Raw genomic sequence first — 25,961 nt, 5'->3', positions numbered from 1 at the left:
TACAAAAATGAAACGGCAACATGTTCATACTGCAAAATGTTTATTTTCAATGTTTACAACAGACTGTCATGGAAAATACAGCATGGTTAATGTTCAGATTTGTATTTCAACATTAAAGCGTTTGGTTGAGGTTTGAAAGTCAAAAGTGACCCAAGGCAACATGCATTCACTTTCTCCATATGGAACTAAAATAACCATCTTTCATGAACCTTAAACCACAACAACTGATTTGTTTGGTCACTTGGGGGCAGCAGCAACCGTGACATATAATCACTCTTTCAGTTGATAAGGGTCATTTGTTAGCTAACAGTTATTTAAACATCCAGCAGTTACGGAGCAACGTAATTGTTTATTTGGACTTGTGTACAATTATTACTCTTTGCTTTTGGTCTCCACTAGCTCCTGAGGGAAATCTCGGTCTCTTAAAGGGCCTGCAGCTCGCTGTTCTTCCTCCCCTCTTCCTGCTAAATGGCCGGTGTGTGACTGAGAGCGCAGTCAGCAAGCTTGTTACGCCCGCAATATCTGACCGCAGGTTCCAGTTAATCCTATAATGGATATGTTTGAGTTATTTAAACAAACAATCGGGGAAATAAACGCCTCTTGTCTGCGAGTGATACTGACTACGTTTACAAGCTGTCAATTTTCGGGTTATGGTCGGATTAACGTCACTATTCGGGTTTCTGAAACATTCGGAATAACCCGTTTACATGCGTGAGCAGAGAGAGTTACTCCTGTATACATGGAATTTGTAATCAATCGGCAATATCCCGATGTAAACGGCGACGCACGGTTAGCATCTGGACGTACGGACATCCTTAAGACGCAATAACTTTTCGGTCACCTTCTTATAAATCTCACTATCTCGGTACTTTCTGCCATCAACAAAAGACATATTCATGGTTTTCACCACACTAATAAAGAAATTGGTTTCCTCCTCGCTCCAAAAGTGTGGTGCTGTGCTGCGTCTCGCCATGTTTACCTCTACTTCTTGTTTACTTCCGGTATACTGCGCGCAGGTTTTCTGCATTGACATATATATATAACTATATTATTATAGTATATAATTATTATTATAACTATGTTTTCTGGCGCATACAAGAAGTTCTTCTACTCACAAGACCAAATATTGCTATGAAAGCGCTGAGAGTGAACCACAACAGTAAATGTGTGGCTCGGACAGCTTAACTATGTGCTGAAACTCATTATAAAGCAACACTAAACAAAATGGCCCAATCCCAAAGTCCGGACTCACAGACTCACAGACTCTGGTCGCGAAATTCGTAAGGGCTTAGGGTTGTCCCAGTGTGGAATTTCAAAGGGCGTGAGGGTTTGAGTACACACTTACCGAGCCCTTTCCGTGAGTCTGCATCGATGCAGACTTCACCAAAGGGAATTACCCACAGTTCAAAGCGTAGACCGTAGGGAAATCCGGAAATTACAAAAGGTAAACAACAGCACGACACACGGCCACGGAACAGACCAACCTGTTTTCCAGCTTGTAAAACAAGAGCTTGAAATAATGTGGAATCACGCAGCCGTCTCCTGGGCCTTGGCCGTGTGGAAAGCAACAAACTTAAAATGAAAATTCCCAAACCAGCAAGTGTCAGCAACATCTTTTTTATTAAACGTTGCCAAGGTAACATGTGATCTCGTGAAGTGCTGTCCCAATCCCATTTACACCTATGTGAGCCCATGTGGCTTCACACACTCACTCACTTAGCACCTGAGATCAATTAAGTCTGTGAGTCTTTAGTCCTTAGTCCTCAGGGCTCACTTTGGGATTGGGCCAATGTCAGTTCATCATGTCATCATTATAAAAAGACATTGACCATACCTCATAATGTGCCATAATTCTCCACCTACCTGTGGTTACTGAGACTAGCCATTTCCCGGACCGTCTGTGCTGTCTCCGAGGCAAAGTCTAGAGCTCCAGCCACCGGTTTGGTCACAGTGCCCACCAGACCTTTACCCAGGCCTGAGAAGAAGCCGCTGACTCCACCCTCCGTCTTTACGCCCTCGACTGTGGATGTGATGATGCTCGTCATGCCTCCAATAATACCTGGGGGGGGGTTAAGAGAGTTTGTTCAAAAGGACTGCAACCACAGCTTCTTGTGCACAGTTTGTTTACACTGGGCTGCAGTGATATGAAGTGGGATTAATCCCTGAGAGAGCATGCACGCACGGAAATATTACAGCGTAACTATGTGCTGCATTCTTTTTATTCAGTCATCAGCGGTCACCAAGTCACACACTGAAACCAAACGCCACTTCCACTGGTCACAGAGCAGCTTTTTCAGCCAGAAACTCTGGGAGCATCAATTCTTCCTCACCAGGTTTACCTTATTCAAATCCAGGGTCTGAGCAGATCACTAGCTGCATGTTGGGATATTCATTACTTTTGCCATTTGTACAGATTATGGCACTAAAACAACATTATTATTTTCTACCTGCCATGTTTAGCATGCATCATATTAATTTGTTTATAACTATTTTGTCATAAGTTTGCAGGCACAGGTTCAGTATTTTATTTTTGCAAACTCCCCCCCAAATGAGATTTGTAGGTGTAAATGATGTTTTGCCCTGCAGCTGTGCAGTGCCTGCTGGAGCCAGAGCGTACCATGAGCCAGTCCATGGATCCCTGCGACCAGGTGCTCTCCACTGGTGGCTCCATGGTATCTGATGTACTCTCGCTCGCTCTGGTGCCGGTTGTCCATGGTCTTCCCTAGCCCGTCTGATAAAGTCCCTGCAAACTGACATCCAGACAACAGGAAGGTGTTCACACTATATCAATGTTGACATGCTTTTATTTACTTGGCTAAATTTTTACAACATTCTTTTATTGCTCAAACTGGATATAACAAATCATTTTATTTGAATGGATTGCTTGTCTGTTGCATTGTATTATACACGTGTTCCTTAACGTGTCCACCTCCTGAACACACGGGAGCATACAGCTGGAACACGTGTACACAGAGGCGTACCTTGGCAGCAGAGTTGGACACACCATGGGTCACATTGCGTATGAGCCCCCCCACGTTGCCATACTTGATGAGCTCAGAGACGCCCTCGCTGACGTCGTTGAGGAGGCCCATGGGGTTTCCCAGGAAGTCCACAGAGCCCAGAATCTGAGCTGCCTGGCTGATCAGCTCCTACACACAGGAAACACTACACAGTACTGATCTGACACAAACCACATCACTCACCTGTGTCTGTTAGATATGTCCATGTAGAGATGGAAATGAGCTTTACTTTGCAAAAATATAATTCATATTTCCACTTTAAGTACAAGGTGTAGCAGCTGTACTATGTGTGGAAAGGAAACACATTCCACATACATCCCATAGGTTACCGAGTATAGCGGAAGGTATCTTTAATCAATAAAGAATGGCTTATAAGACAGCAGTGTCAGAAATGCTTCAGCACTGGAAAACTTTGAAACTGGCATCCTACCTTCTGTAGAAGGTAGGATGCCAAAGAGTAGCATGACTGTGCTGAATGTGCATTGTGTTATTTAGAAATTTTGATATTGTTGAGAGTTCAGACTAGACTTCCAAATGGGTTTACCTCTCTGAAGTGCTTGAGGATGTCGTTGATGATGATCTCCTGGGTTTCGTAGGGGTGCACTCTGGTGAACGGGTACATGTTGATGACAGCATCTTCAAAGCGAACCAGAGGAAAGCCCAGCGTGCCTTTCAGAGCCTCGAGGGACAAAAACACATCCATATGAAGAATACATGAGAAACCAGAAGGCAGAGCAGCTGGTGGAACAGGAAGTAGCATGACATTTCTGTGATCCCTGATGGACAAAGCTTACAACTAAAATCATGTTTAACCACAACCTCTTATCAATGCAGTTTATAAATCATTAATCTACTGCTGTTTTAATACTTTGCTGTCAGCTGGCTGTGCTAAGGTCTTGTTAACAATGTTAAGACAGATTTTTGAGTAATTGATAAGTGACATGACTTTACTGGTACTATTAAAGCTATAAAACAAATTAGCAGAGGGCTAGGAGTCCTAAACACCTTGCATCTTTCACATCTGGTTGTGATAATGTTATAGGTATTTTCCCTGATAAATAAACAATAAAATATTCCATCAGGTAAGTGATCTATGCAATTCTCTGCTATTGTAAATTGTCACATTACAAATATTGCCGTTCCTATGTGTTCCTATCCATTTAAGTGTGTATTTCTCAGCATAACTCTGCAACTACATCTAATGATCCCTTTCAATGAGTTTATTGATATTAATGTGGGGTGGCGCAGTGGATATCACATATGCCTTTGGTGTGGGAGATTTGGGTTTGATTCCCACTGCGATACAACCAATGTGTCCCTGAGCAAGACACTTAACCCCTAGTTGCTTCGTATAGCAATTGTACGTTGCTTTGGATAAAAGAGTCAGCTAAATGACATGTCATGTAATTATAATATAATTAATTGTATGAATACTTTTTGAGTCTTATTATAGGAAGGAGACTGGTTATAGGGGGAGTTGCTCACTTTTTATTTTCTTGACAAACATACATGTCATGTTGGGTTACCTTGAGATCAGGAGGCAGCTTGTGCGAGGTGAAGACACTCAGTTTGACCTGCGGGATACTGATCTTCAGGTTCTCAAAGTAGTAACGTTTGGGAGATCCTGCATCCTCGCTGGGCTTCTCATGGATGTTTTCCTCCAACTTCTCCAGCTCTGCATTCATTATTCATTTGTTATTTTTTTTATTTTTAAGCAAAAACATCCATTTAAGTGACAGCATCACACAAACAGAACAATGACATTCAACTAATGACCCACCAGCTCCTGTCTGTCCGTATCCAAAGAAGCTGAGCAGCTTGAGCAGCAGCTTCTCCTCGATGATGACTGTGAAGCGCCGGGCCGTCACCATCAGGTGCTGTCAACACATCAGCAGTTCCTGATGTTACTGTCCAGTATTCTCTGGCACACTACAAATGTCTGTGATGTTCTTCTTTTGACGGTAACACAGCAGTGATTCAGTGACACTCACCTTGAACAGATGGGTGAGCACCAGGCTGCTGGGAACCTTGACCGAGTTGAGCTGCAGGGCGGGCCCACTGTCGCTGGCGCTGCTGTCGCTGCTGTCGCTGGAGCTGGGAGTCACACACAGCATCACAGGCTGGGTGGTACCCAGCAGCTGGTTGTCCATCTGACGAGCACACAAACATTTGATCGGAATGGTGAGGTCAGCACCGGGAACCAGCTGTTTTTCCCTCTTAATGGGGCTGTGCTGGGTATGATGAGGAACTGAGAGGGACACTGTCCTTCAGTGGGTGGGCACACTCTTTCCAATAAACATACTGTGTGGGGTATTTTTGTCCCAGCTCCCTTTCCCTTGGCTACATCAGAAAACACAGCAATGCCGACGACAAACAACTCATCATTTGACTGTCCTCTAACGGCTGCCTTCACCATCTGAGACATGCAGTCAGTCCTCTGCCTTTCTGTGTTATTGTTTTATTATCATGTAAGCATTCTGAACTGCTTTTGTATGAAATAATGTACAAATCACTCACCTGGATGTTTTGAATGCTGAGCTCCAGTACCTGATTGGCAGCGATGCGGGTGAAGTGGACATTGATACCAGACAGCGTCGTGAACACGAGCTCCTCAGGAACCTTGTTGACCAGAGACACGCCCACACCTTCCTCCAGGTTCACCAACACCTGGGAATGAATACAAAGAAGATGACAGCTCTCTCAGAGAGACACACCGCCCGGTACCGGACACAGATGGTTTTTAAACATGAAGAAAATGAGGAACACATATGATGGAAAATGTATTAAACATAAGAAACATGTGGGGATTGATGAATGAGTGATGAATGTCAGTGACAGAGCGTGGTTACTCGTACCTCCAGCTCCTGCTCAGGCTCCCCCTTCTTCACAGGGTCTTTGGCCCTGTCCTGCTCTGTGCTTGCTGAGCTCCGGATCATTCTCCTCTGATTGAAGTCACTGATCTACAAACAAACACAAAAGATTAGGTTCACCACCACTGTAAATGAAAAATAGATATTATCAGGTGTTTGGGGATCTGTTTCATTCAGAACGAAGCAGTTATCTGATTTTCAGTGTCTGAACACAAGCAGAAACAATATATATATATAAGCAATATGGACTTTGTAACATCTATATGTATTGCCATAGCAACCTACGCCATGTGACTTTGTTGTTTCGGTAGTCTTCCGGTTTTATTTGTATTTCATTAAAAGCATCCTGGTGTGTGGAACTCCAGAAAGGGAAAACTCTAGCTGCTTTTTATCTTTCCTGTAACACATCAAACGCTCTGCACAGGACATGCCGTGCCACCGGGACTCTCTCACCTGCAGGACACGAGTGGGTCCGTCTGGCAGCACCTGGACCGACAGCACCCCAGAACCAGGTCTCATCTTCTGGTTGATAAACTGCTGCCCGGGGCCCGGCTCCATCAGCCCAGAGTCTGGTCCCAGCACTACCTGTGCTCCGTCACACAGACCTGCCCCCCCGCCCTTCACCTGAACACACAAGGCTTCGGTCACAAATACAACTCAACAACGTGTGTGGCCGCTGAAACATCCGGACTCTCAACTCCAAAGCAGTGCAGAAGAAACTCGCAATTTTTTCATGTTGATGTGTGGAAATATTAAATGAACAACATACTTACAAACACAGCTTGTTGTAGCCACTAGAGTGGATTTCCACTTAGGGAGGGCTGACCCATTGTTATTACGTTTCCTGTTATATACTGTTACCTTTTCTTCCTGTCCCTTCAGTCACATGATGCATAGTGAAATGGAAAACACCCACCTGTACTACCAGCCGGGGAAGGCCGCAGGTCAGCATGCCTGAGCTGAAGTACCACGTCTGGGTGGTGCTGCGGCGCGAGTCCGGCCTTCTCAGCATCAGCGGCTCGAAGCTGGGAGAGACCAACAGGTAGAGAAAGAGACACCGGTCACATCCAGTCTTCCTCCCAAGTTATGGTCCAGTGTGCACAGCTGACTGGTGTGTGTGTGTGTGTGTGTGTATGTGTCTGTCTGTCTCTGCTTGTGTGTATGTGTGTCTGATTGTGTGTGCGTGTGTGTGTGGAGCTTATATACACAGTACAGACCTGTTGTCACTAACAGCTGCCAACCCGGCGATGTCCAGCACCAAAGAGGAGTCAAGTGGGCGTGGCTGTGCCGGCTTGCTCTGTGGTGGAGACGAGCCTTCATGACACAGCATGCCGGCGCCGGTCATCCTCCACATCTGGGAGCGCTTCCCTGGCTCCTGCACCACAATCACACTACACCTTACAACACAGTCATTAGTGCACTTTGTCTCTATGCTTGTCATGGGCTGCAACCAGGCCCGGATTGCCTAATTGGGAGCAACGGGAGAATTCCCGGTGGGCCGGTCGGGTTGTTTGGTTGTGAGGGCCGGTGTTCAGGTATGGCACTGGGTTGAAATCATAGTTGAATATTATGGATGCTGTCCCTATGCTGCCTGCACTTGCAGCCCACTTTTTGTATTTACAGTATATATTTTTTCTTGCAGCCCACCGTGCTCTTCATTCAGTCCACTCGCAGAGTGTAGCCTGGTTAATGATGACCTATTTATGTTCGGAGTCCTCCGACGGCAGCACTGCTAAAAAAAAAAAAAAAAAAAAAAATAATACGTCAGCGTACACAAGTCACTGGTGCTTGTTAGAGGATGCCACCGCGAGTAAAAAGAAGCTGTTTTAAACGGGTAGTAGAAAGCGCAAAACGGCACTGAAAAGGCGTCAATTTTAAAAAGGAGAGCTCTAGAAAGTGATGCGGCCAGATGAACTTTTTCTATTTTTAGCAAAACGCCAAATGAAGACGTTGAGACGGGTAAGCTAAGTTAGTTAGGAGAAGTGACTGCAAACCAGCGTCTATGTTTATGAATCAAACTTGTTCTTGTAGCTCCGCAGCAGCAGCTATAGTCCAGTTTGCTGCTAACAGTGACAATGAAGAGCCAGTAAGGTTACCAAGCAGCAGCTATATGAGCCCAGAACTCCAGTTTGGGCAGGTAGGGTTGCTCATTGACTGAATATTATAAGAATTAATAAGAGTGTGGTGTTGACCTGCTCTATATGAAAAATGCCCTGGGATAATTAATGATGCCAGATGATTCGGCACTACCATAATGACACTGACTTGACTTGATCAGAAAGCTTTGTAAAAAGGAGAGATTTGTGCTGAGAATTAAGACAATTTATAAAATGTGATTTAGTGTCAGAAGCAGAGCCAGTAGTGTGCATTAGGGATAGCTGCTGTCAGTGTGGATGGCACATCTACTGTAAGCTGTTGTATCACAGTGTGTGAACAAGCAAACATGATCAGATTAGCTACAATATAATCACTTTTTATGCCCAAATATTACTTATATCATTATTAAATATTCAAAGGAAAAAATAGATGTAATTAGAAAGTGCAATACAATGTATCTTGTTCTTTATTTAATCTGTAATTACTTATTTGCACAGAAACAGATTCTGATATTGTTCAACATCATTGGGTTGTTGTTAAGAGGTTAACTTTTCTAATAAATCTACATTGTGAAGCAACACTTGGAAATAGTGATATTTTACAAAATACACCGAATTACAAGGATGTAGAGAACAGGGCGCTATTGCAGACTTATATACTAAGGTTTTGATTCCATTTTTTTAATATAGTCATTTGTGAAGTAAAGTGGGCCGGTCTAAGGCATGAAAATCCAGGGCTGAAAATGAGTCCCAATCTGGCCCTGGCTGCAACTATTGGATACAACCACAAGATCATTTTTTTTCAATTTAACTCTAAAAAAAGCCAGACAATTGTGATACAATTATCAATCACCATTTCCCAGAGCCCAAGGAAAGGTCTTATTTTGTGCCACAGTCAAATATTCACTTTACATTTATATAAAGCAGAGAAAAACCACATGCTCACATGGCATTTTTGCTTGAATTTAAAAAATTGAATCAAGTTTCAACATTATCATTAGGGATGTCCCTGTAGCGCTACAAGATGGTATCATTTGAATTCAGAAACCATGTCTCCTGCTTCTGTGAAGGCCTAATGGACAGCTACAAAATAACCTTTAACCCCTTACCCGAACTTCACTTCCCCAAGGGAAGAACTATTGTAGTATCGAAAGTGTGGTTTCCTGGTGGAATCACAGGAGGAGTGTGGAGAATTGGAGTAGACCGCTTCTGTAAAACGGATGATTAGCGAAGAAGGACTTTTTCACTTGTTACCAAGGGCTGGCAAGCTACAAGACTCTCTGGACGCCATGTTGGTTTGGAAGTTCTGGCATCCAGGCAGTCTGGCGGTGTGTCTGTGGTGCAGGCCGTGTGTTAATTAATTAATTAATATTAAAGGAGCCGATCACTATGAGGTGATGTAAATGAACTTAGTAAGGTATTTGGAGTGAAAAATTTCCATATTGGCTCTGATCCACTACTTGCAATCTGGATCGGGACATTCCTAATTATAATTATGATTTTTTTATTTTCTGGCAATCAAACAATCAATCAATCAATCAACTGTTTCCCCCCTCTAAACTTGCACAACAATCAGGGCTCTAGAGTGCGACCAAAATTTGTAAGGGTGCGACTAAGATTTTTCCTAGGTCACACCGGTGCACTTAATGTCCTCATATCCGCTGCCTCTCCACGAACGAAGCAATGTCGTTTATATGGATATGTTTAATGTTGCGTTACATAACCCATTCCTTCTGGAAAGCCGTGCCTGTGTTATGATCTCTCCTCTGCGCAGCCCCGCCCCCAATAACTCACACACGGGCCGGCTCACCTGCAACATTTCCCTCTTCCTCATCCTTTCAGACTTAACGAGCTTAACGAGGGGGGAGCCGGTATTCAGCCCAAAACAAGGTGCATTGTGGGGGAACGGAGAGATTTGTATCGAGGGAAAAAGCAACCGGGCTGATAATAAAAGAGATGGACAAAAAGTATTTTTTTCTACCATTTGAAGTCACTTTTCCATTATTAATGTGACTATTATTGCCACTGTCCCCAACCGGCCCGTCAGACACCACCTACCAAGAGCCTGGGTCTGTCCGAGGTTTCTTCCCAAGAGGGAGTTTTTCCTCGCCACTGTCGCACTGCTTGCTCTTGAGGGAATTACTGTAATTGTTGGAATTGTTGGGGCTTTGTAAATTATAGAGTGTGGTCTAGACCTACTCTATCTGTAAAGTGTCTCGAGATAACTTGTGTTATGATTTGATACTATAAATAAAATTGAATTGAATTGAACATGGAGAGACACAGCGCCACCGGTCCAAACTGCTGACATTTGTCTCCAGTTTTAATAGTTATTAACACAGCTGTATATTGTTTAGTATGAGAGGGAAACCTGTATTGGTACCAGTGTTTCTGCTGGTAATTCTCTGTTATTGCGGCCACCACGGCGAAAAACACATTAGAAGTTATTACAGATATAACTTTAGTTCGTTGAGTAATAGCATATGAGACGAAGCCTGCTGGACCTGGGCGAGAGATGTGACCCTTGACCACATTATCATAGTTCATAAAAATGCAGCGCAGCCAGGGACGATACAGACATTTCATAGCCTACACAAGACGTGTGTGACGCCGCTGACCCACATTCGACCCATTCATAATGAGTCAGCTGTCACTCTGTGAGTAGTATATGCTTCAGTCCATCGTACTCCCCGTCTCTCCCTATATGAGCTACTGGGCTACCCGGGTCTGTTATTGAAAATAAGTGAAGGAGCTTTCTCAGAGATATATTTTTTTAAATATATCGCAGGCATGTGTTGCAGCTGTATATTTTCAAATTAGGAAGGAAACCCTGTCTTTGCATTTTATTTTAATCACATTTGTTTTAATAAAAGAGTGTGTGAAAAGTGGCTTTGACTTAAAACTGAACATTTAGCCCACTTTGTAAAATATATATATATGTATTGTGTATCGCCATTCAGCCGAAAAATACAGAGATATGATTTTTAGTCCTGGACTAGTGGAAGATCTCATAAGAATCAGTATGGAGGGGCCCAGCTTGGAGAATTTGGATGCTAGGGAGTGTGGCAAGCTGGTTTAGCCGAGGCCAAAGGGGAAGAAGGCCAAATTACAGGTGTTGGCCATCTGAGGGGCATTTGACAGTAAGGGGGGACCCGCTATAAGACTTTGAGTTCAGTATAATTGTGCTTCAAATAAAAAAAAAAATAAAAAAATACCAACTCCTTATTCTTGTTTAAAATAATTGACATAATATATACATATGAATGTATAGGGAGTGTGATAATAAGGTGACCTTGAAATTGTGGCGTTAATGGCGATGCGAGGAAAAATTTGGGTGCACCTAAATAAAAAAAGTTAGGCGCACCAGTGCAACCAAGGCAAAAAGTTAGTCTGGAGCCCTGACTATGACTAGCCCATGCTTTTTCCAACTTTTAAAAACACTTTTATTGTTTACCATCCTACCCACAATGTGATCCAAATCTCTTTGTTCATTCTGGTTCATATTAAACCAAAACAGTACCTTCTTTTTCAGGATGACCCTTTGAGTCTTGGTGTCCACATCGAGAACCAGTTCAGCACAGCTCACCAGCCGCTTCTTCCCAGCAGGTCTATTCTCAATATTCCTGCATCAACAAAATGATGCTGCTTAATAAAATTTAAATACGAAAAAACTTAGTGCAATCTGTGTTTCATTAAATGTTGCTATTAAAAGTTGGTCCTTACGGTGAGAACGTGTGTGTGGCTGCGATGTAGATGAAGTTCTCATAGTAGAGCTTGTTGTATTCTCTGAAGAAGTTCATGTCGGATGTGACTTCTGAGGAACCAGCTCCCTTCACAGTCAGTGTCAGGTAGGGGGGCAGTGTGGGCTCATCACAGGCATAGTCCAGCACCGAACCGGCCTTCACCTCAGTGTGCAGCCGCAGGTCAGCCACACCATGCTGCCAGAACTGGATCGGCACCTGAAGGCATTCAAACAATGGAATGTGTTGAGCTCCCTTTTTTATTCTTCACAACTAACTGCTTCTGTTGCTGTGTACAACACAATGGTTTCATCGTGTCTAGACCACAAAGACACATGGAGCTCATGGAGAGACAACTGGTAGTCCAGTAAGTTCTTGTGTCCACCCTGAGTAACAGCTCTGAAGCTGCCCTACCAGTGGCTCACCTCAGAGATGTTGTCAATGCGGAAGGGTGGAGGCAGCTGGTCAGTGTCAGAGAAGGAGATCTGGTAGGTGGCTCCTTTCAGGGTGATCTCAGTCCGCAGGAAGAAACAGTTCCCCAGTGTGTCCCTGTTTAAAACAAGATCCACTTAAAACTACACTTCAGGGGCCACAGAATGGAAAAAATGCCCAGTAGGCAGTCAGCAGAACAACATAAAGGCAGAGATAAGATATTACACATTATTATGTGTGTGTATATATATATATATATATATATATATATATATATATATATATATAAGGAAAAGCAAAGATGGATTTAAACAGGTGCTTCAAGAGCCAGTGTAAATGTATTTGGAACTCACCTCATGTTGACGTGGAAGGACTTGAGTTTGTTGACCTCAAAGCCTCCAGACCAGGTGCAGTTGGGGGTGTCCATGAGACGCACACACAGCAGCTGGTCGTAGTCGTTGCGGGGCCAGTGGAAGACAACGCTGGAGCCAGGCAGGGTGGAGATGTAGCCCTCAGGGTTGGCCGTACCCTACAACACAAAAGTATTCATTAACGACCCCTGTCATATTGTTTTTATTGTCCCCCTGAAGGGGAAACTGGGGTACCCAACAGGAGTCTAACCAGGAGTTTTATACCAATGAACAGCTCATTTAATTCTTTTTGGGGTATGTTGCCTTTCTTAGATAGCCACAGTAGAAACTCAGACAGGAAAAGGTGAGAGTTAAATGAAGTCATTAAATTGAGAATTTGAGAGAGAGATATAAAATAAAGGTTTGAAATGGGGATACGTTCACTGTATGGTGTGTCCCAGAATACCCCGTGAAGGTTACTTTTCTAAGTGAATACCTCACCTTCCCTCTTGCAAACTCTCTCTGAGCAAAGGCCAGTTTGTGTGTGGAGTGGTTGTCCAGCAGGTAGCGTGGGGCAAAGGTCACTATGTGAGTGTCCCGGTAGCGTCCTTTTCCTTTCCGCACACTGATACCTGTGTTGATCAGACAGCAAACAATGATCGCCTGACAAACATTTCATTGAGAATGTTCCAGCAGCAACAGAGACATTTTAGTTATATCAACAACTGAAGAAGAAATGTCAAGATGTGATGTATAGTACAGATCTTTGCTACATGCATCAAAGTGGCAGATAATCAGTAAAGGAGTTTATGCTAAAGATCATCATATATATATATATATATATATATATATATATATATATATATATATATATATATATATATGGATTTGGTTAAAGGTGCTCCAAAGACGTTTTGTCTCTAATCCCAGAGACTTCTTCACTTCTTCAGAACTGAAGAAGGTCTCTCGGATGAGAGACAGAACGTCATTGGAACACCTTTAACCCAGTCCAGTTAGTTCTTTTATTTGTACTGTAAATGTAGCAACGTGCCTATGTTGTAGATGAGGCCAGGCCTGTTCCCATGCTGGATAACCTTCACGGCCCTGACTCCACTCCCTCCGTCCAGGGAGAAGCCCTGGCACCAGCCTGGAACTCCGTCTGGGTGGATCCCTTTCCCGATCCGCATAGTACACCTGAGGAAAACATGGGATGTGAGAATGGGGTGGCTGTGACTCAGGAGGTACAACGGGTAGTCCACCAATCACAGGGTGGGGATTCTATCGTGTGCAAATGTTGAAGTTTCTGAGCAAGACACTGAACCCCAGCCAGGCTGTCACCATCGGTATGTGTGTGTGCAGCCCATTTATCATTTACAATAAAAACACCTGGAGGTAGAACTTTGCTCACTCCCTAAGACATTATGTATAATCCAGATGTCTGTGCTCTGACACTCTGACACCCACTTACATAGCAGGCTGCTCCTTGTCAGTGTAGCAGAATAGTAATGGACTGAGGCTTCGGGCCAACTCGTGCTCCTCAAACTGGCCTGCAGCATCGGCTTTGCCATTGTCTTGACGGAAAATTAACGGCAGACCTGAGGGAGAAATGATAACAATAATAGAAAAGCTTGTTCTTAAAGTAATGCCTGGATTATTTGTTTTTTCTCTCTTGTAAAATTAAAACTCTAGACACAAAACTCACAACCAATGATCAAAATGCACATTTTTCAAAACTTTTTTTTTTCAATTTTTCAATTGCTTGGATACAATACATGTAAACCTGAGATCATTTGTTCATTTAACAAAGATCACCTGTTCAATATGGCACAACTTAAAGGGGTGATAGAATGCAAAACCGATTTAACCTTGTCATAGTTGAATAACGACAGTTTGGAGGGTAACTAGGACATACATAGAACCTCTAAATCCCATTGACATCCCTTTCCTCTGCAAATCTCACAATTTGAAACTGCCTCTGAAAACGGGCGAATCTCAACAAAGCTGGAAGTTGACGTCAACATCCCAAATCCTTCTCATTTGGCTCAACCTTCTATCTTTGTAACGCCCCAAAATTTACATACTAGGCAACTAACTGATCTGAGGTCAGTTAGTCTTCTAAATCTAGGTCGTGCAGATCTCTGCTATTCCATTACAAAATTCACTTTTGAGACTTTTTTATGCGAGAAATGTAAAGCTAAAATATGGTCCGTTTTATGAAAATTGATGGCTAATTGCAAATTTGATAAGACGTGTCGGACTTTACGAGCTCCACAATCTGCCGAGACAGGTGGCGGCTGCTGGCCGGGTTTGCTGCCTTCCCGGTCGGCCTCTCCCCCTTCACAGACCCGCTGAGCTGGAGCTCTGTCAGGATCTCACACACGAGCTGCGCAGTGTACTTTAGAAAAGAAGAAAGTTTGGAGGTGTTGCAAGGATATTGAAAAAGAACCACGGTCGTAAATGCAGTGTTCCAGACTGTACAACAGAATAGCCTACTGGCCCAGAGAAAAGGGTTCAGAACGAGTATATCGGACAAGAGGGAGTGGATCTAACGCAGCGCTGCAGAGGCACTGGGAGAGGACAGAATTGCAGGGGTTCACTCTCCTCTCCCCACGCTTACTAGCTACGAGGTGAGTTGGGATTCTCTGGTGCATGAGCATACCATATTTGGAAGAAAAGCGGTCGTTCCAAATAGAGCCAAAACACAGGGATGCATAAGGGCCAAAAAAATATCAACCAGGCCATTTTCAGCCCAACCAATGTTAAATACCCTATTAGGAGACCTTAAGCAACAGTGTGAAATACTATATATAAATATATAATCATTCTATCACGCCTTTAACCTCAAAGTACTACCATTTCAAAAAGCAATTCACGGGACTTCCGGTTTGGCGAGATGGCGTAGACACGCGTTAAGTCTCGCTCCCGCTCTTTTTTCTGTCTTTAGTCGAGCGGAGACGATGGCAAAGAGGTTAACATGGCAGCCATTGCTAGCCTTCTTGAGGAACACCGCGTTGCTCTATCTGCAGACTTTAACACTGCCGTTTCAGCACTCGAGGGAAAGCTAGACCGAATTCAAACTGCCGTGACGGACCACGCCTCGAAGATTGCCTCGCTCGAGACACGCTAACGCACAGGATGAGCGTGTGCAAGCCCTGGAAACGACCTGTGCTAGCCTCACAGAGAGCAACGCTAAATTGCTAGCCAAAGTTGTGGATCTCGAGTCCCGTAGCCGGCGCAATAACATAAGAATTATTGGACTACCTGAATCCATTGAAGGGCCCCGACCATCCATCTTCTTCTCTGAACTACTTGCGGAGGTATTTGGGGATGGAGTACTGAAATCTCTGCCGGAATGTGACAGAGCCCACCGGTCGCTGTCTGACAAACCGAGGCCGGGGCAGAGGCCCAGACCTGTTATCGTCCGGCTACATAAATTCCAACTAAAGGAATTGATCATCCGCAAGGCCAGAGCGAGGAGGGGAAAGCTTCACTACCGAGGCACAAATATCTCTATTTATGAAGACTACGCACCGGAGGTGATGGAACAACGCTCCAAGTACAGAGAGGTGCTATCTGAACTGTACAATCTTGGCCTAAAACCAGCGCTGTTGTTCCCGGCCAGGCTTACTATCGTAACGAAGGATGGTGAGAGGAGAAGATTTGCGTCGGTCATTGAAGCCAAGGACTACATTGCATCCATTCGTCCTGCTGAGGTCTAAACTTGAAGTGAGTTGTGGAGTAACTCATGACTGGATCGACTGACTCATGAAGCGGTATTCCTTACATGCTTGGATTTCCATTTTGACTTGGATGTGCGTGTTATACATAACGGTTGGTCGTTACATATGATAGTGGTTACACTAGATCTATAACGTTACCGTTAGATGTCTTTTAATTGGCATTATGGAGGTATAGTTCTGTATACACCCCTGTGTCCACTTAGTTCAGTGATTTAGCTCTAAGTTTAGATTTATTATTATTATTATTACCTCTTTAAATTAAATTTTTATTTATCCATTTACTTATTTACTATTATTTCTCTCTCCCTCTCATCTCTTCGTTAGGCCTGGTGCTTGTGGTCACTATACACATTCTGTTTTAACAAATTTACTTACTTATTTATTTTTGATCGGCCCACTAGCCACAGGCTAATCTATCTGCAAGGTTTTGTTTATTTTATTTATTATTATTATTATTTAATTTTCTTAGCCACTGAGGGACTAGTTTTACGGCTGTAGTGCCTATAGTTTGTGTGTGATGCACATTATAGGTAGTACTTGGTTACTACACTTGTTCTCTTTTTACTCAGTGCGTTTTGTTTTTAAGTCACAGGCGGGACTAAATACAAGTGTTATCCCAAATGGATTTGTGTTCTACATCCTCTACACTTATTTTCCGCTCGTAAAAATTATCAGTGGTGCCTACACTGTGCCTATTTGAACATACATGAAAATGGTTATAAAGTGTTTACAATATATTTATTTTTTCTCTCTTAGCAAATTTACATGGTATATGGTCATAACCTAATTTTTGTTGTTTACTTATATTATGTGCCCGCACATTCGTTGATCACTTGAAATTTTCTTTACAAAAGGGTAGGTTGTTGTTTAAGTGTGGTGGGAAAGAGACGTTGGAAGTCTTGTGTTGCTGTAAAGCGTTGAGCTGTGTTGCTCGGACAATGTTCGTATTTTGGGGGAATATTTCTGGTGAGGCCACAAATACGTCTTTTTTTTTTGTCTCCTCTTCCTCCCTCTCTCCCATTGCAGAAGCCCATACAGTTCCATTTACAACCTTATGCATCGCTCTAAATGGCGGTCGATATGGCGAGGATGAGTAAAGGTGTGCGCCTGATTTCATGGAATACCAAAGGAATGAATAAGGCCATTAAGATTGGTAAGGTAATGACGCAGCTGCAACATTTGAAATGGGATATTATATTCCTACAGGAAACGCATCTTAAAACATCAGATATCCAACGAATCAAAAAGCCTTGGATGAGTCATGTGTTTCACTCGAAATTCTCGGCCAAAGCTAGAAGGGCTGCTATTATTATTACTAAGAATATATTGTTTGAACCAACACATGTTATTGAGGATGTCAATGGCCGTTATGTCATTGTATCGGGCTCGCTACAGAGCCTTTCAGTGGTCCTAGTCTCTATCTATGCTCCCAATTGAGACGACGAGCAATTCTTCATCTACCTTTTTGCTAAAATCCCGAACAGTGACAATCATCACATAATGATAGGAGGCGACTTTAATATAGTGCAAGACACAGTTCTCGACAGGTCGTCCTCTAAGCAAATTAATCTATCCAATTCTGCTAAAGTAGTTCTTAACTGCTCATCTCATTTGGGAATTTCGGACCCCTGGAGGTTTAAAAAACCCCAGAGTAAAGTTTTCTCTTTTTTCTCTCCGCCTCACCGAACCTTTTCCTGGATTGACTTTTTCCTGATTGATAATAAATTGTTGCATCTGGTTACCACTAGTGGCTATCACCCCATAGTTGTTTCGGACCATGCCCCCACCTCGCTTGATATTAATCTTCCTCTTAGTGTTATCTCCCCTTCACTTTGGAAATTTAGTTCTCATTTATTAGCATGTCATGAGTTTAAGGACTTTGTGGCCACTCAAATTAGTAATTATATTGAATTTAATGATACCCCTGAGGTCAACAGTGGATTCTTATGGGAAACCCTTAAAGCCTTTGTTCGAGGTCAGATTATTTCCTTCACCTCGTACATGCGTAAGGCTGAAAGGACTAAAAGGCAGGACATACTAGACAAACTCCTCAAACTTGATGAAACTTGCGCTGGCTCTCCCTCACCTGCCCTTTACAAAAAACAACTTCTACTACAATCAGAATATGATTGTCTGATGACTCATATTGTTGAGAGACAACTGCAGCAATCCAAGCAACGTTTTTTTGAACACGGCGATAAGGAGGGTAGACTTCTAGCCCAGCAGGCCCATGCGGCCATTGCCTCTAGATTAATTCCAAGAATTATATCCCCCAGTGGTAATCTTACCACAGACCCAGCTGAAATCAACAGAGTTTTTCTAGACTTTTACATTAACCTCTATACTACGGAACAGTCTTCAGCTCCGATAATGTTCCCCAATCCCTTAGATTCTTTAATATTTCCTAGAATTGATGAAGAGTTGGCTAAGGAATTGGGCAGCCTTATTTCCCTCCAAGAAGTCAAAGAAGCGATTAACTCAATGCAAAATAAGAAATCCCAAGGCCCTGATGGGTTTACAGTTGAGTTCTACAAGGCATACTCTACTTTATTAGTCCCAATCTTAGTGAAGATGTACAATAATTCATTTCAAGAAGGTCAACTCCCATCGACGCTATACATGGCTTCTATATCCTTACTTTTGAAAAAGGACAGGGATCCCACTTCCTGCAGTAACTACAGACCCATTTCTCTGCTAAATGTGGACTGCAAGATACTAGCCAAAATTCTGTCTACCCGCCTCCAAAGGGTAATGCCATCCATAATTTCATCAGATCAAACAGGCTTTACATTGGATAGGCATTCTTTCTTCAATACTCGGAGACTACTTGACATTATTTTTTCTCCTTCATCTAATACCCCAGAAGTCGTAGTTTCGTTAGATGCGGAGAAAGCCTTCGATAGGGTCGAGTGGGAATACCTCTTCTTTGTGTTAGGAAAATTTGGGTTTGACCCCAAACTCATTTCTTGGATAAGGCTTTTGTACGCTTCCCCTTCCGCATCGGTACATACCAACGGTGTTCGATCGCCACCCTTTTTACTCCAGCGGGGGACGCGTCAAGGCTGTCCGCTCTCGCCTTTGTTATTCAATATAGCTATTGAGCCCTTGGCCATCTGGCTCCGAAGTCACAATGCATTTAAAGGCATCACACGTCATGGCATGGTCCATAAACTTTCCATTTATGCAGACAACTTGTTATTATACGTCTCTGACCCCACAGCTTCTATCCCCCCTATACTATCTGTTCTAGAACAGTTTGGCTGCCTATCAGGGTACAAGTTAAACTTTCAAACTTCCCAAATCTGAAGGGGGTTTAGCACTGCCAAATTTTCGATACTACTATTGGGCATGTAACATCCATAAATTACTTTATTGGGTTGGCTTCAAAAGCTATGCCTCTTGTCCGCCCTGGGTGCATGTAGAGATATCTTCCTCTCGTTGCTTAATTTCTAATATCTGCTACCAGCTTCCCCTTGGAGTACACAAAATCTCGAGCAATCCTATAGTTATCAATACTATTAAGATTTGGCATCAATTCAGAAAACAATTTGGTCTACATAGAGCTTCAATTCATATGCCAATTTCAAATAATTCAGACAGCTTCTTTGATATTTGGGCAGCTAAGGGTCTCTCTACTCTAAACGACCTGTATGAAAACGAAGGGTTCTCCTCTTTCTCAGCAAAATTTAACTTTCCTAATAATCATCTCTTTCGCTTTTTTCAAGTGAGGCACTTTATTCAAAAGTTATTTCCCCATTTTCCCAATCGTCCTCCCGAATCAGAAATTGATTCAATTCTCAGCTTTGACTCTGGTCAAAGTCGACTGATTTCAACCATTTACAGTAAAATTATCTCCTTAACCCCTTCCCCAATTGACTCCCTTAAGCTAACCTGGAAGCATAATTTGGGCATTGACATTTCCGACGACCAGTGAAAAAACATTCTCAGTTTAGTTCACTCTTCATCTATTTGTGCTAGACATGCCCTAATTCAATGTAAAGTGCTTCACAGAGCCCATTTCACTAATGCCAGACTGGCAAAACTGTTTCCTAACAGAAGTGATGCCTGTAACAGATGCAAACAATCCCTAGCCTATCATCTTCACATGTTCTGGTCATGCCCGGTGCTATCAGATTATTGGTCCGACATTTTCAGAACTCTCTCACAGGCCCTCAATTACACTATTGTCCCTAATTCCTTGAGTGTCCTGTTTGGCCTTTCCCCAATCACATGTATACCAGCTACAGCGCACTGCGTCATTGCCTTTACTACTTTGCTGGCCAGGCGCGCCATCCTCCTTAAATGGAAGCATGCTTCTCCTCCATCACATGACGATTGGATAAGAGAGGTATTGCAATGCATCCACCTTGAAAAAATTAGACACTCTCTTAAGGGTTCGCTGAGATCATTTCATAAAACTTGGAGCCCTATACTGACTACTATTGAAGGCCTTACCGTGATGTCAAGACCTCCTGACTAAACTTGTGGGGGGGTGGGGGGAGGGGGAGACTTTTCTTCTGTTTACTGTTTTATTATTTTTATATATATTTTATTTATTTATTTTATTTTTTCTTGTGAATACTACAGGTGGCCTTGGGGAAGGGGGGGTTGATGGGTGTGGGTCTATATTGCTGTGTGGAACTGTTCTATTGATTTTTCTTTTCTTTCAGACACCTTGTTGCATCCTACATCTGTTGTAACACCCATTATATGTCTGCAGAAAACTTAATAAAAATAAATAAAAAAAAATAAATAAAAAAAAAGCAATTCACACACTACATTTCAGATGATTGTCTATTCATTTCATTACAATCATCTAACTATCAATCGTTACAACTGCTCAAAATGATAAGTAACTGTTGCATTACTCTTAATGCATAGTTGTATGGAAACAGACAAACAATATTCCATGTTTAGATCATGAAAGTTTCAAGATAACAAGATTCATTGTCACCATTAGCGTGGAGCATGAACCAATTAGACTACATGATCTATGGATGTAATATTTCATCATCAATCTTTACTGTAATGTACTACTGTTAATCAGACACTGTTTCTATGGTCCCATGTACTACCTTTACTGTAATGTACTACTGTTTATCAGACACTGTTTCTATGGTCCCATGTACTACCTTTACTGCAATGTACTACTGTTTATCAGACACTGTTTCTATGGTCGCATGTACTACTTTTACTGTAATGTAGTACTGTTTATCAGACACTGTTTCTATGGTCCCATGTACTACCTTTACTGTAATGTACTACTGTTTATCAGACACTGTTTCTATAGTCCCATGTACTACCTTTACTGTAATGTACTACTATAGTCCCATGTACTACCTTTACTGGAATGTACTACGGTTTATCAGACACTGTTTCTATGGTCCCATGTACTACCTTTACTGTAATGTACTACTGTTTATCAGACACTGTTTCTATAGTCCCATGTACTACCTGTAGTATAATGTACTACTGTTTACCAGACACTGTTTATATGGTCCCATGTACTACCTTTACTGTAATGTACTACTGTTTATCAGACATTGTTTCTATAGTCCCATGTACTACCTTTACTGTAATGTACTACTGTTTATCAGACACTGTTTCTATAGTCCCATGTACTACCTTTACTGTAATGTACTACTGTTTACCAGACACTGTTTCTATGGTCCCATGTACTACCTTTACTGTAATGTACTACTGTTTATCAGACACTGTTTCTATCGTCCCATGTACCACCTTTTCAGACTATTTACAGTATTGACAGTACTGCACTATACGCATGCAGGCCCTTGGAATTGCTTGTCCAATTCTGCCAACTCGTTACTAATGATTGAGATACAGTACAGGCCAAAAGTTTGGACACACCTTCTCATTCAATGCGTTTCCTTTATTTTCATGACTATTTACATTGTAGATTCTCACTGAAGGCATCAAAACTATGAACACATGTGGAATTATGTACTTAACAAAAAAGTGTGAAATAACTGAAATCGTCTTATATTCTAGTTTCTTCAAAGTAGCCACCCTTTGCTCTGATTACTGCTTTGCACACTCTTGGCATTCTCTTGATGAGCTTCAAGAGGTAGTCACCTGAAATGGTTTTCCAACAGTCTTGAAGGAGTTCCCAGAGATGCTTAGCACTTGTTGGCCCTTTTGCCTTCACTCTGCGGTCCAGCTCACCCCAAACCATCTCGATAGGGTTCAGGTCCGGTGACTGTGGAGGCCAGGTCATCTGGCACAGCACTCCATCACTCTCCTTCTTGGTCAAATATTTTATCATATCATTGTCCTGTTGAAAAATAAATGATGGTCCAACTAAACGCAAACCGGATGGGATGGCATGTCGCTGCAGGATGCTGTGGTAGCCATGCTGGTTCAGTATGCCTTCAATGTTGAATAAATCCCCAACAGGGTCACCAGCAAAGCACCCCCACACCATCACACCTCCTCCTCCATGCTTCACGGTGGGAACCAGGCATGTAGAATCCATCCGTTCACCTTTTCTGCGTCGCACAAAGACACGGCGGTTGGAACCAAAGATCTCAAATTTGGACTCATCAGACCAAAGCACAGATTTCCACTGGTCTAATGTCCATTCCTTGTGTTTCTTGGCCCAAACAAATCTCTTCTGCTTGTTGCCTCTCCTTAGCAGTGGTTTCCTAGCAGCTACTTGACCATGAAGGCCTGATTCGCGCAGTCTCCTCTTAACAGTTGTTCTAGAGATGTGTCTGCTGCTAGAACTCTGTGTGGCATTCATCTGGTCTCTAATCTGAGCTGCTGTTAACTTGTGATTTCTGAGGCTGGTGACTCGGATGAACTCATCCTCAGCAGCAGAGGTGACTCTTGGTCTTCCTTTCCTGGGGCGGTCCTCATGTGAGCCAGTTTCGTTGTAGCGCTTGATGGTTTTTGCGACTGCACTTGGGGACACATTCAAATTTTTCGCAATTTTCCGGACTGACTGACTTTCATTTGTTAAAGTAATGATGGCCACTTGTTTCTCTTTACTTAGCTGATTGGTTCTTGCCATAATATGAATTCTAACAGTTGTCCAATAGGGCTGTCGGCTGTGTATTAACCTGACTTCTGCACAACACAACTGATGGTCCCAACCCCATTAATAAGGGAAAAGAATTCCACTAATTAACCCTGACAAGGCACACCTGTGAAGTGAAAACCAACAATAAGATTCAATTCAATTCAATATAATTTGATACACTTACATAATTTTCTGAAAGATTTAAGGGGACAGAGTGATTTTGGTCACATCTTGTGAGTGTTCCATTTACTTGGATTTAATTAATTGAACTGAAAACTAAAAACATCAATTACACAATATATGTCTCTGACTGGACAGAGAGTCTACAGCTTGCAAATGCTGGACAAAATGAATCAAAGATGTGTTGAGAAAATTAGTTCCATTTATTGAAACCTTTGAAAAGTAAATAAAGTGCAGTATTGCAATTAACAGAAAATAAATCAATCCAGATTTTGACAATTGACGACTTGTGTTTTATGGTAACTTCTGGGTTATTACGGAGCACCTGAACGCACCATCAGATTCGGCCTTAGTGAGGTTGTTGGGTCGTGGAGTTTTGGGGCAGTTTCAGACTCCAGATTGTGCCTTAAGTACACACCTAGCTCCGCCGAGCGTCCACTGAGCTGAGCAGCGGCAGTCCGGCTTGTCAGACACCGTGGAGAGGACGCAGAGGACCGGCAGCAACATTGACATGTAAGGGACCACCGCCGATACCGAGACCCGGACCCGATGTCCAGCATGGTTTGTTTTGGGTCACGCAACCGCAGCTTCTTGGGGTCCTAAGTTAACATTGCCTTGTCCGGGTGGTGATGTTTTAGGTGGGCTCGTAGGTTGGTGTTATTTCCAGAGTATTTCACGTTTGTGTCACACAGCTTGCAAACCGCGATGCTTTTGTCTAAGTCGTTGCTTTCCTTCTTCTTTTTAAACCCAAAGTGCTCCCACACATCTGCTTTTAAGCATGAAGGTGCTGGATTTCTATCATGGATGTATTTATATTCGCCGCCATTTTCTTGAATCTCCTTGCTCTGACTTTGTAAACAGGAAGAGGTAGACGTCTGTGTAAAGTTAGTACGGTAACTTGCTCTACAGTGACACTAGCGGCTGGCTGACCAAATCGCTCTTCCTGCAACGCAAACGGGGGTAAACACGGGGGATTTGAATGGGACTTATGTATCGATACTCGCGGCTTAAAAATCAATACTTTCTTGGGAAAAGAAATATCGATTTATATCGCAGAATCCATAAAATTGCTCAGCCTTAATATATATATACACAAATATATATATATATATACATATATACATACATATACACACACACACACACACACACACACACACACACAGTGGGGAGAACAAGTATTTGATACACTGCCGATTTTGCAGGTTTTCCCACTTACAAAGCATGTAAGCCACCCTTTGCTTTTTTTTATTAATAAGGGAAAAAATTCCACTAATTAAGCCTGACAAAGCACACCTGTGAAGGTAAAACCATTTCAGGTGACTACCTCATGAAGCTCATTGAGAGAACACCAAGGGTTTGCAGAGTTATCAAAAAAAGCAAAGGGTGGCTACTTTGAAGAATTTAAAATATAAGACATATTTTCAGTTATTTCACACTTTTTTGTTAAGTACATAATTCCATATGTGTTCATTCATAGTTTTGATGCCTTCAGTGAGAATCTACAATGTAAATAGTCATGAAAATAAAGAAACACATTGAATGAGAAGGTGTGTCCAAACTTTTGGCCTGTACTGTATATACTCCTACCACATTGGTCTGTAGTATTATCTCTACTACTGCAGTACTTTTACAGGGATGTATCTGTATGTAGTACCATAATGAAACATGTATCACCTATTTTGTACTACAATATTTAATGATTGTACGAACAAGGACACAGTGAAACTATGGGTAGCTTGTGTGTGGGTGATCTAAATTAACGTTTCAATGGTATTTCACAATCAATTAGTTATTTGAACCAATGATTGTGCAATATTTCTTTAAAGATATGAATGCACAATGCAATGTTTCAAACATTGGATAGCCTGTGTTACAACTGATCACCGTTTTGAGTTTTGTGTCTAGAGTTTTGAAAAATGACATCAAGGTTCTGAAATTAGTAGCAAAGTGATTGTAAAAAACTGTATATAGATTTTTTTATTGATCCCAAAAAAAATGGGAAATAATGGTGTTGCAGCAAAAATATCAGACACAGCACACATACAGAGTATACATTAAATAATAGGAAACAATATACATTAAATAATAATTGAATACTACACGAGCAATATTAAAAATATTAGTTAACCCATTCAAACCGGATCACACATCTGTTTGTGTTTACCTTTAAGACCGGATCACGCATCTGTGCGTAGTGACCATTAAGCCCGGCAAACGCGTCTGCGTCATTTTGAGCGGTGTCGTCTTTTTCAAGGCACATGGCCAATTATATGTACTGTGATTGGCTGAAATATTCTTGGGGTGAGTGACAGAGATGCTTAGGGATTTTTTTAAATGCATGTGACTAGTAAAATGCTTTGTGATTGGTCAAAATAAGCCTACACGTACAGTAAGTTTTCTTTTACTGTCTATAGTTTTCAGCCGACATTTTTAAACACCGCTAGCAATCCGTCATGGCTGACTCAAGTGAAGGAAGTGATATTGATGAAGT

At 42.3% G+C, this 25,961-nt stretch overlaps 1 protein-coding gene across 6 annotated transcripts in view; it reads right to left on the bottom strand.

Annotated features, from left to right (window-relative positions):
* Positions 1–25,961, bottom strand: part of vps13d (vacuolar protein sorting 13 homolog D) — a 117,185-nt gene that overhangs the window by 7,480 nt on the left and 83,744 nt on the right. For 4 of the 6 annotated variants that reach the window (XM_028583732.1, XM_028583733.1, XM_028583735.1 and 1 more), the window contains 19 exons: positions 13,977–14,103; positions 13,560–13,702; positions 13,010–13,140; positions 12,512–12,687; positions 12,152–12,275; positions 11,710–11,945; positions 11,507–11,609; positions 7,108–7,265; positions 6,807–6,915; positions 6,344–6,514; positions 5,876–5,980; positions 5,538–5,687; positions 5,012–5,170; positions 4,801–4,897; positions 4,547–4,695; positions 3,565–3,699; positions 2,982–3,149; positions 2,618–2,750; positions 1,864–2,059 (listed from right to left, as the gene is read on the bottom strand). In XM_028583732.1, coding sequence (XP_028439533.1) covers positions 1,864–2,059; positions 2,618–2,750; positions 2,982–3,149; positions 3,565–3,699; positions 4,547–4,695; positions 4,801–4,897; positions 5,012–5,170; positions 5,538–5,687; positions 5,876–5,980; positions 6,344–6,514; positions 6,807–6,915; positions 7,108–7,265; positions 11,507–11,609; positions 11,710–11,945; positions 12,152–12,275; positions 12,512–12,687; positions 13,010–13,140; positions 13,560–13,702; positions 13,977–14,103 — 2,770 coding nt within the window. Of the gene's footprint in view, positions 1–1,863; positions 2,060–2,617; positions 2,751–2,981; positions 3,150–3,564; positions 3,700–4,546; positions 4,696–4,800; positions 4,898–5,011; positions 5,361–5,537; positions 5,688–5,875; positions 5,981–6,343; positions 6,515–6,806; positions 6,916–7,107; positions 7,266–11,506; positions 11,610–11,709; positions 11,946–12,151; positions 12,276–12,511; positions 12,688–13,009; positions 13,141–13,559; positions 13,703–13,976; positions 14,104–25,961 lie in introns of those variants that run through there. The other 2 variants (XM_028583737.1, XM_028583738.1) reach the window with 2 other exon arrangements.

Source organism: Perca flavescens, chromosome 7 (assembly GCF_004354835.1).
Source record: "Perca flavescens isolate YP-PL-M2 chromosome 7, PFLA_1.0, whole genome shotgun sequence".
In the NCBI taxonomy this organism is placed as follows: Eukaryota; Metazoa; Chordata; class Actinopteri; order Perciformes; family Percidae; genus Perca; species Perca flavescens.
This window is presented reverse-complemented; position numbering and strand designations above follow the sequence as displayed.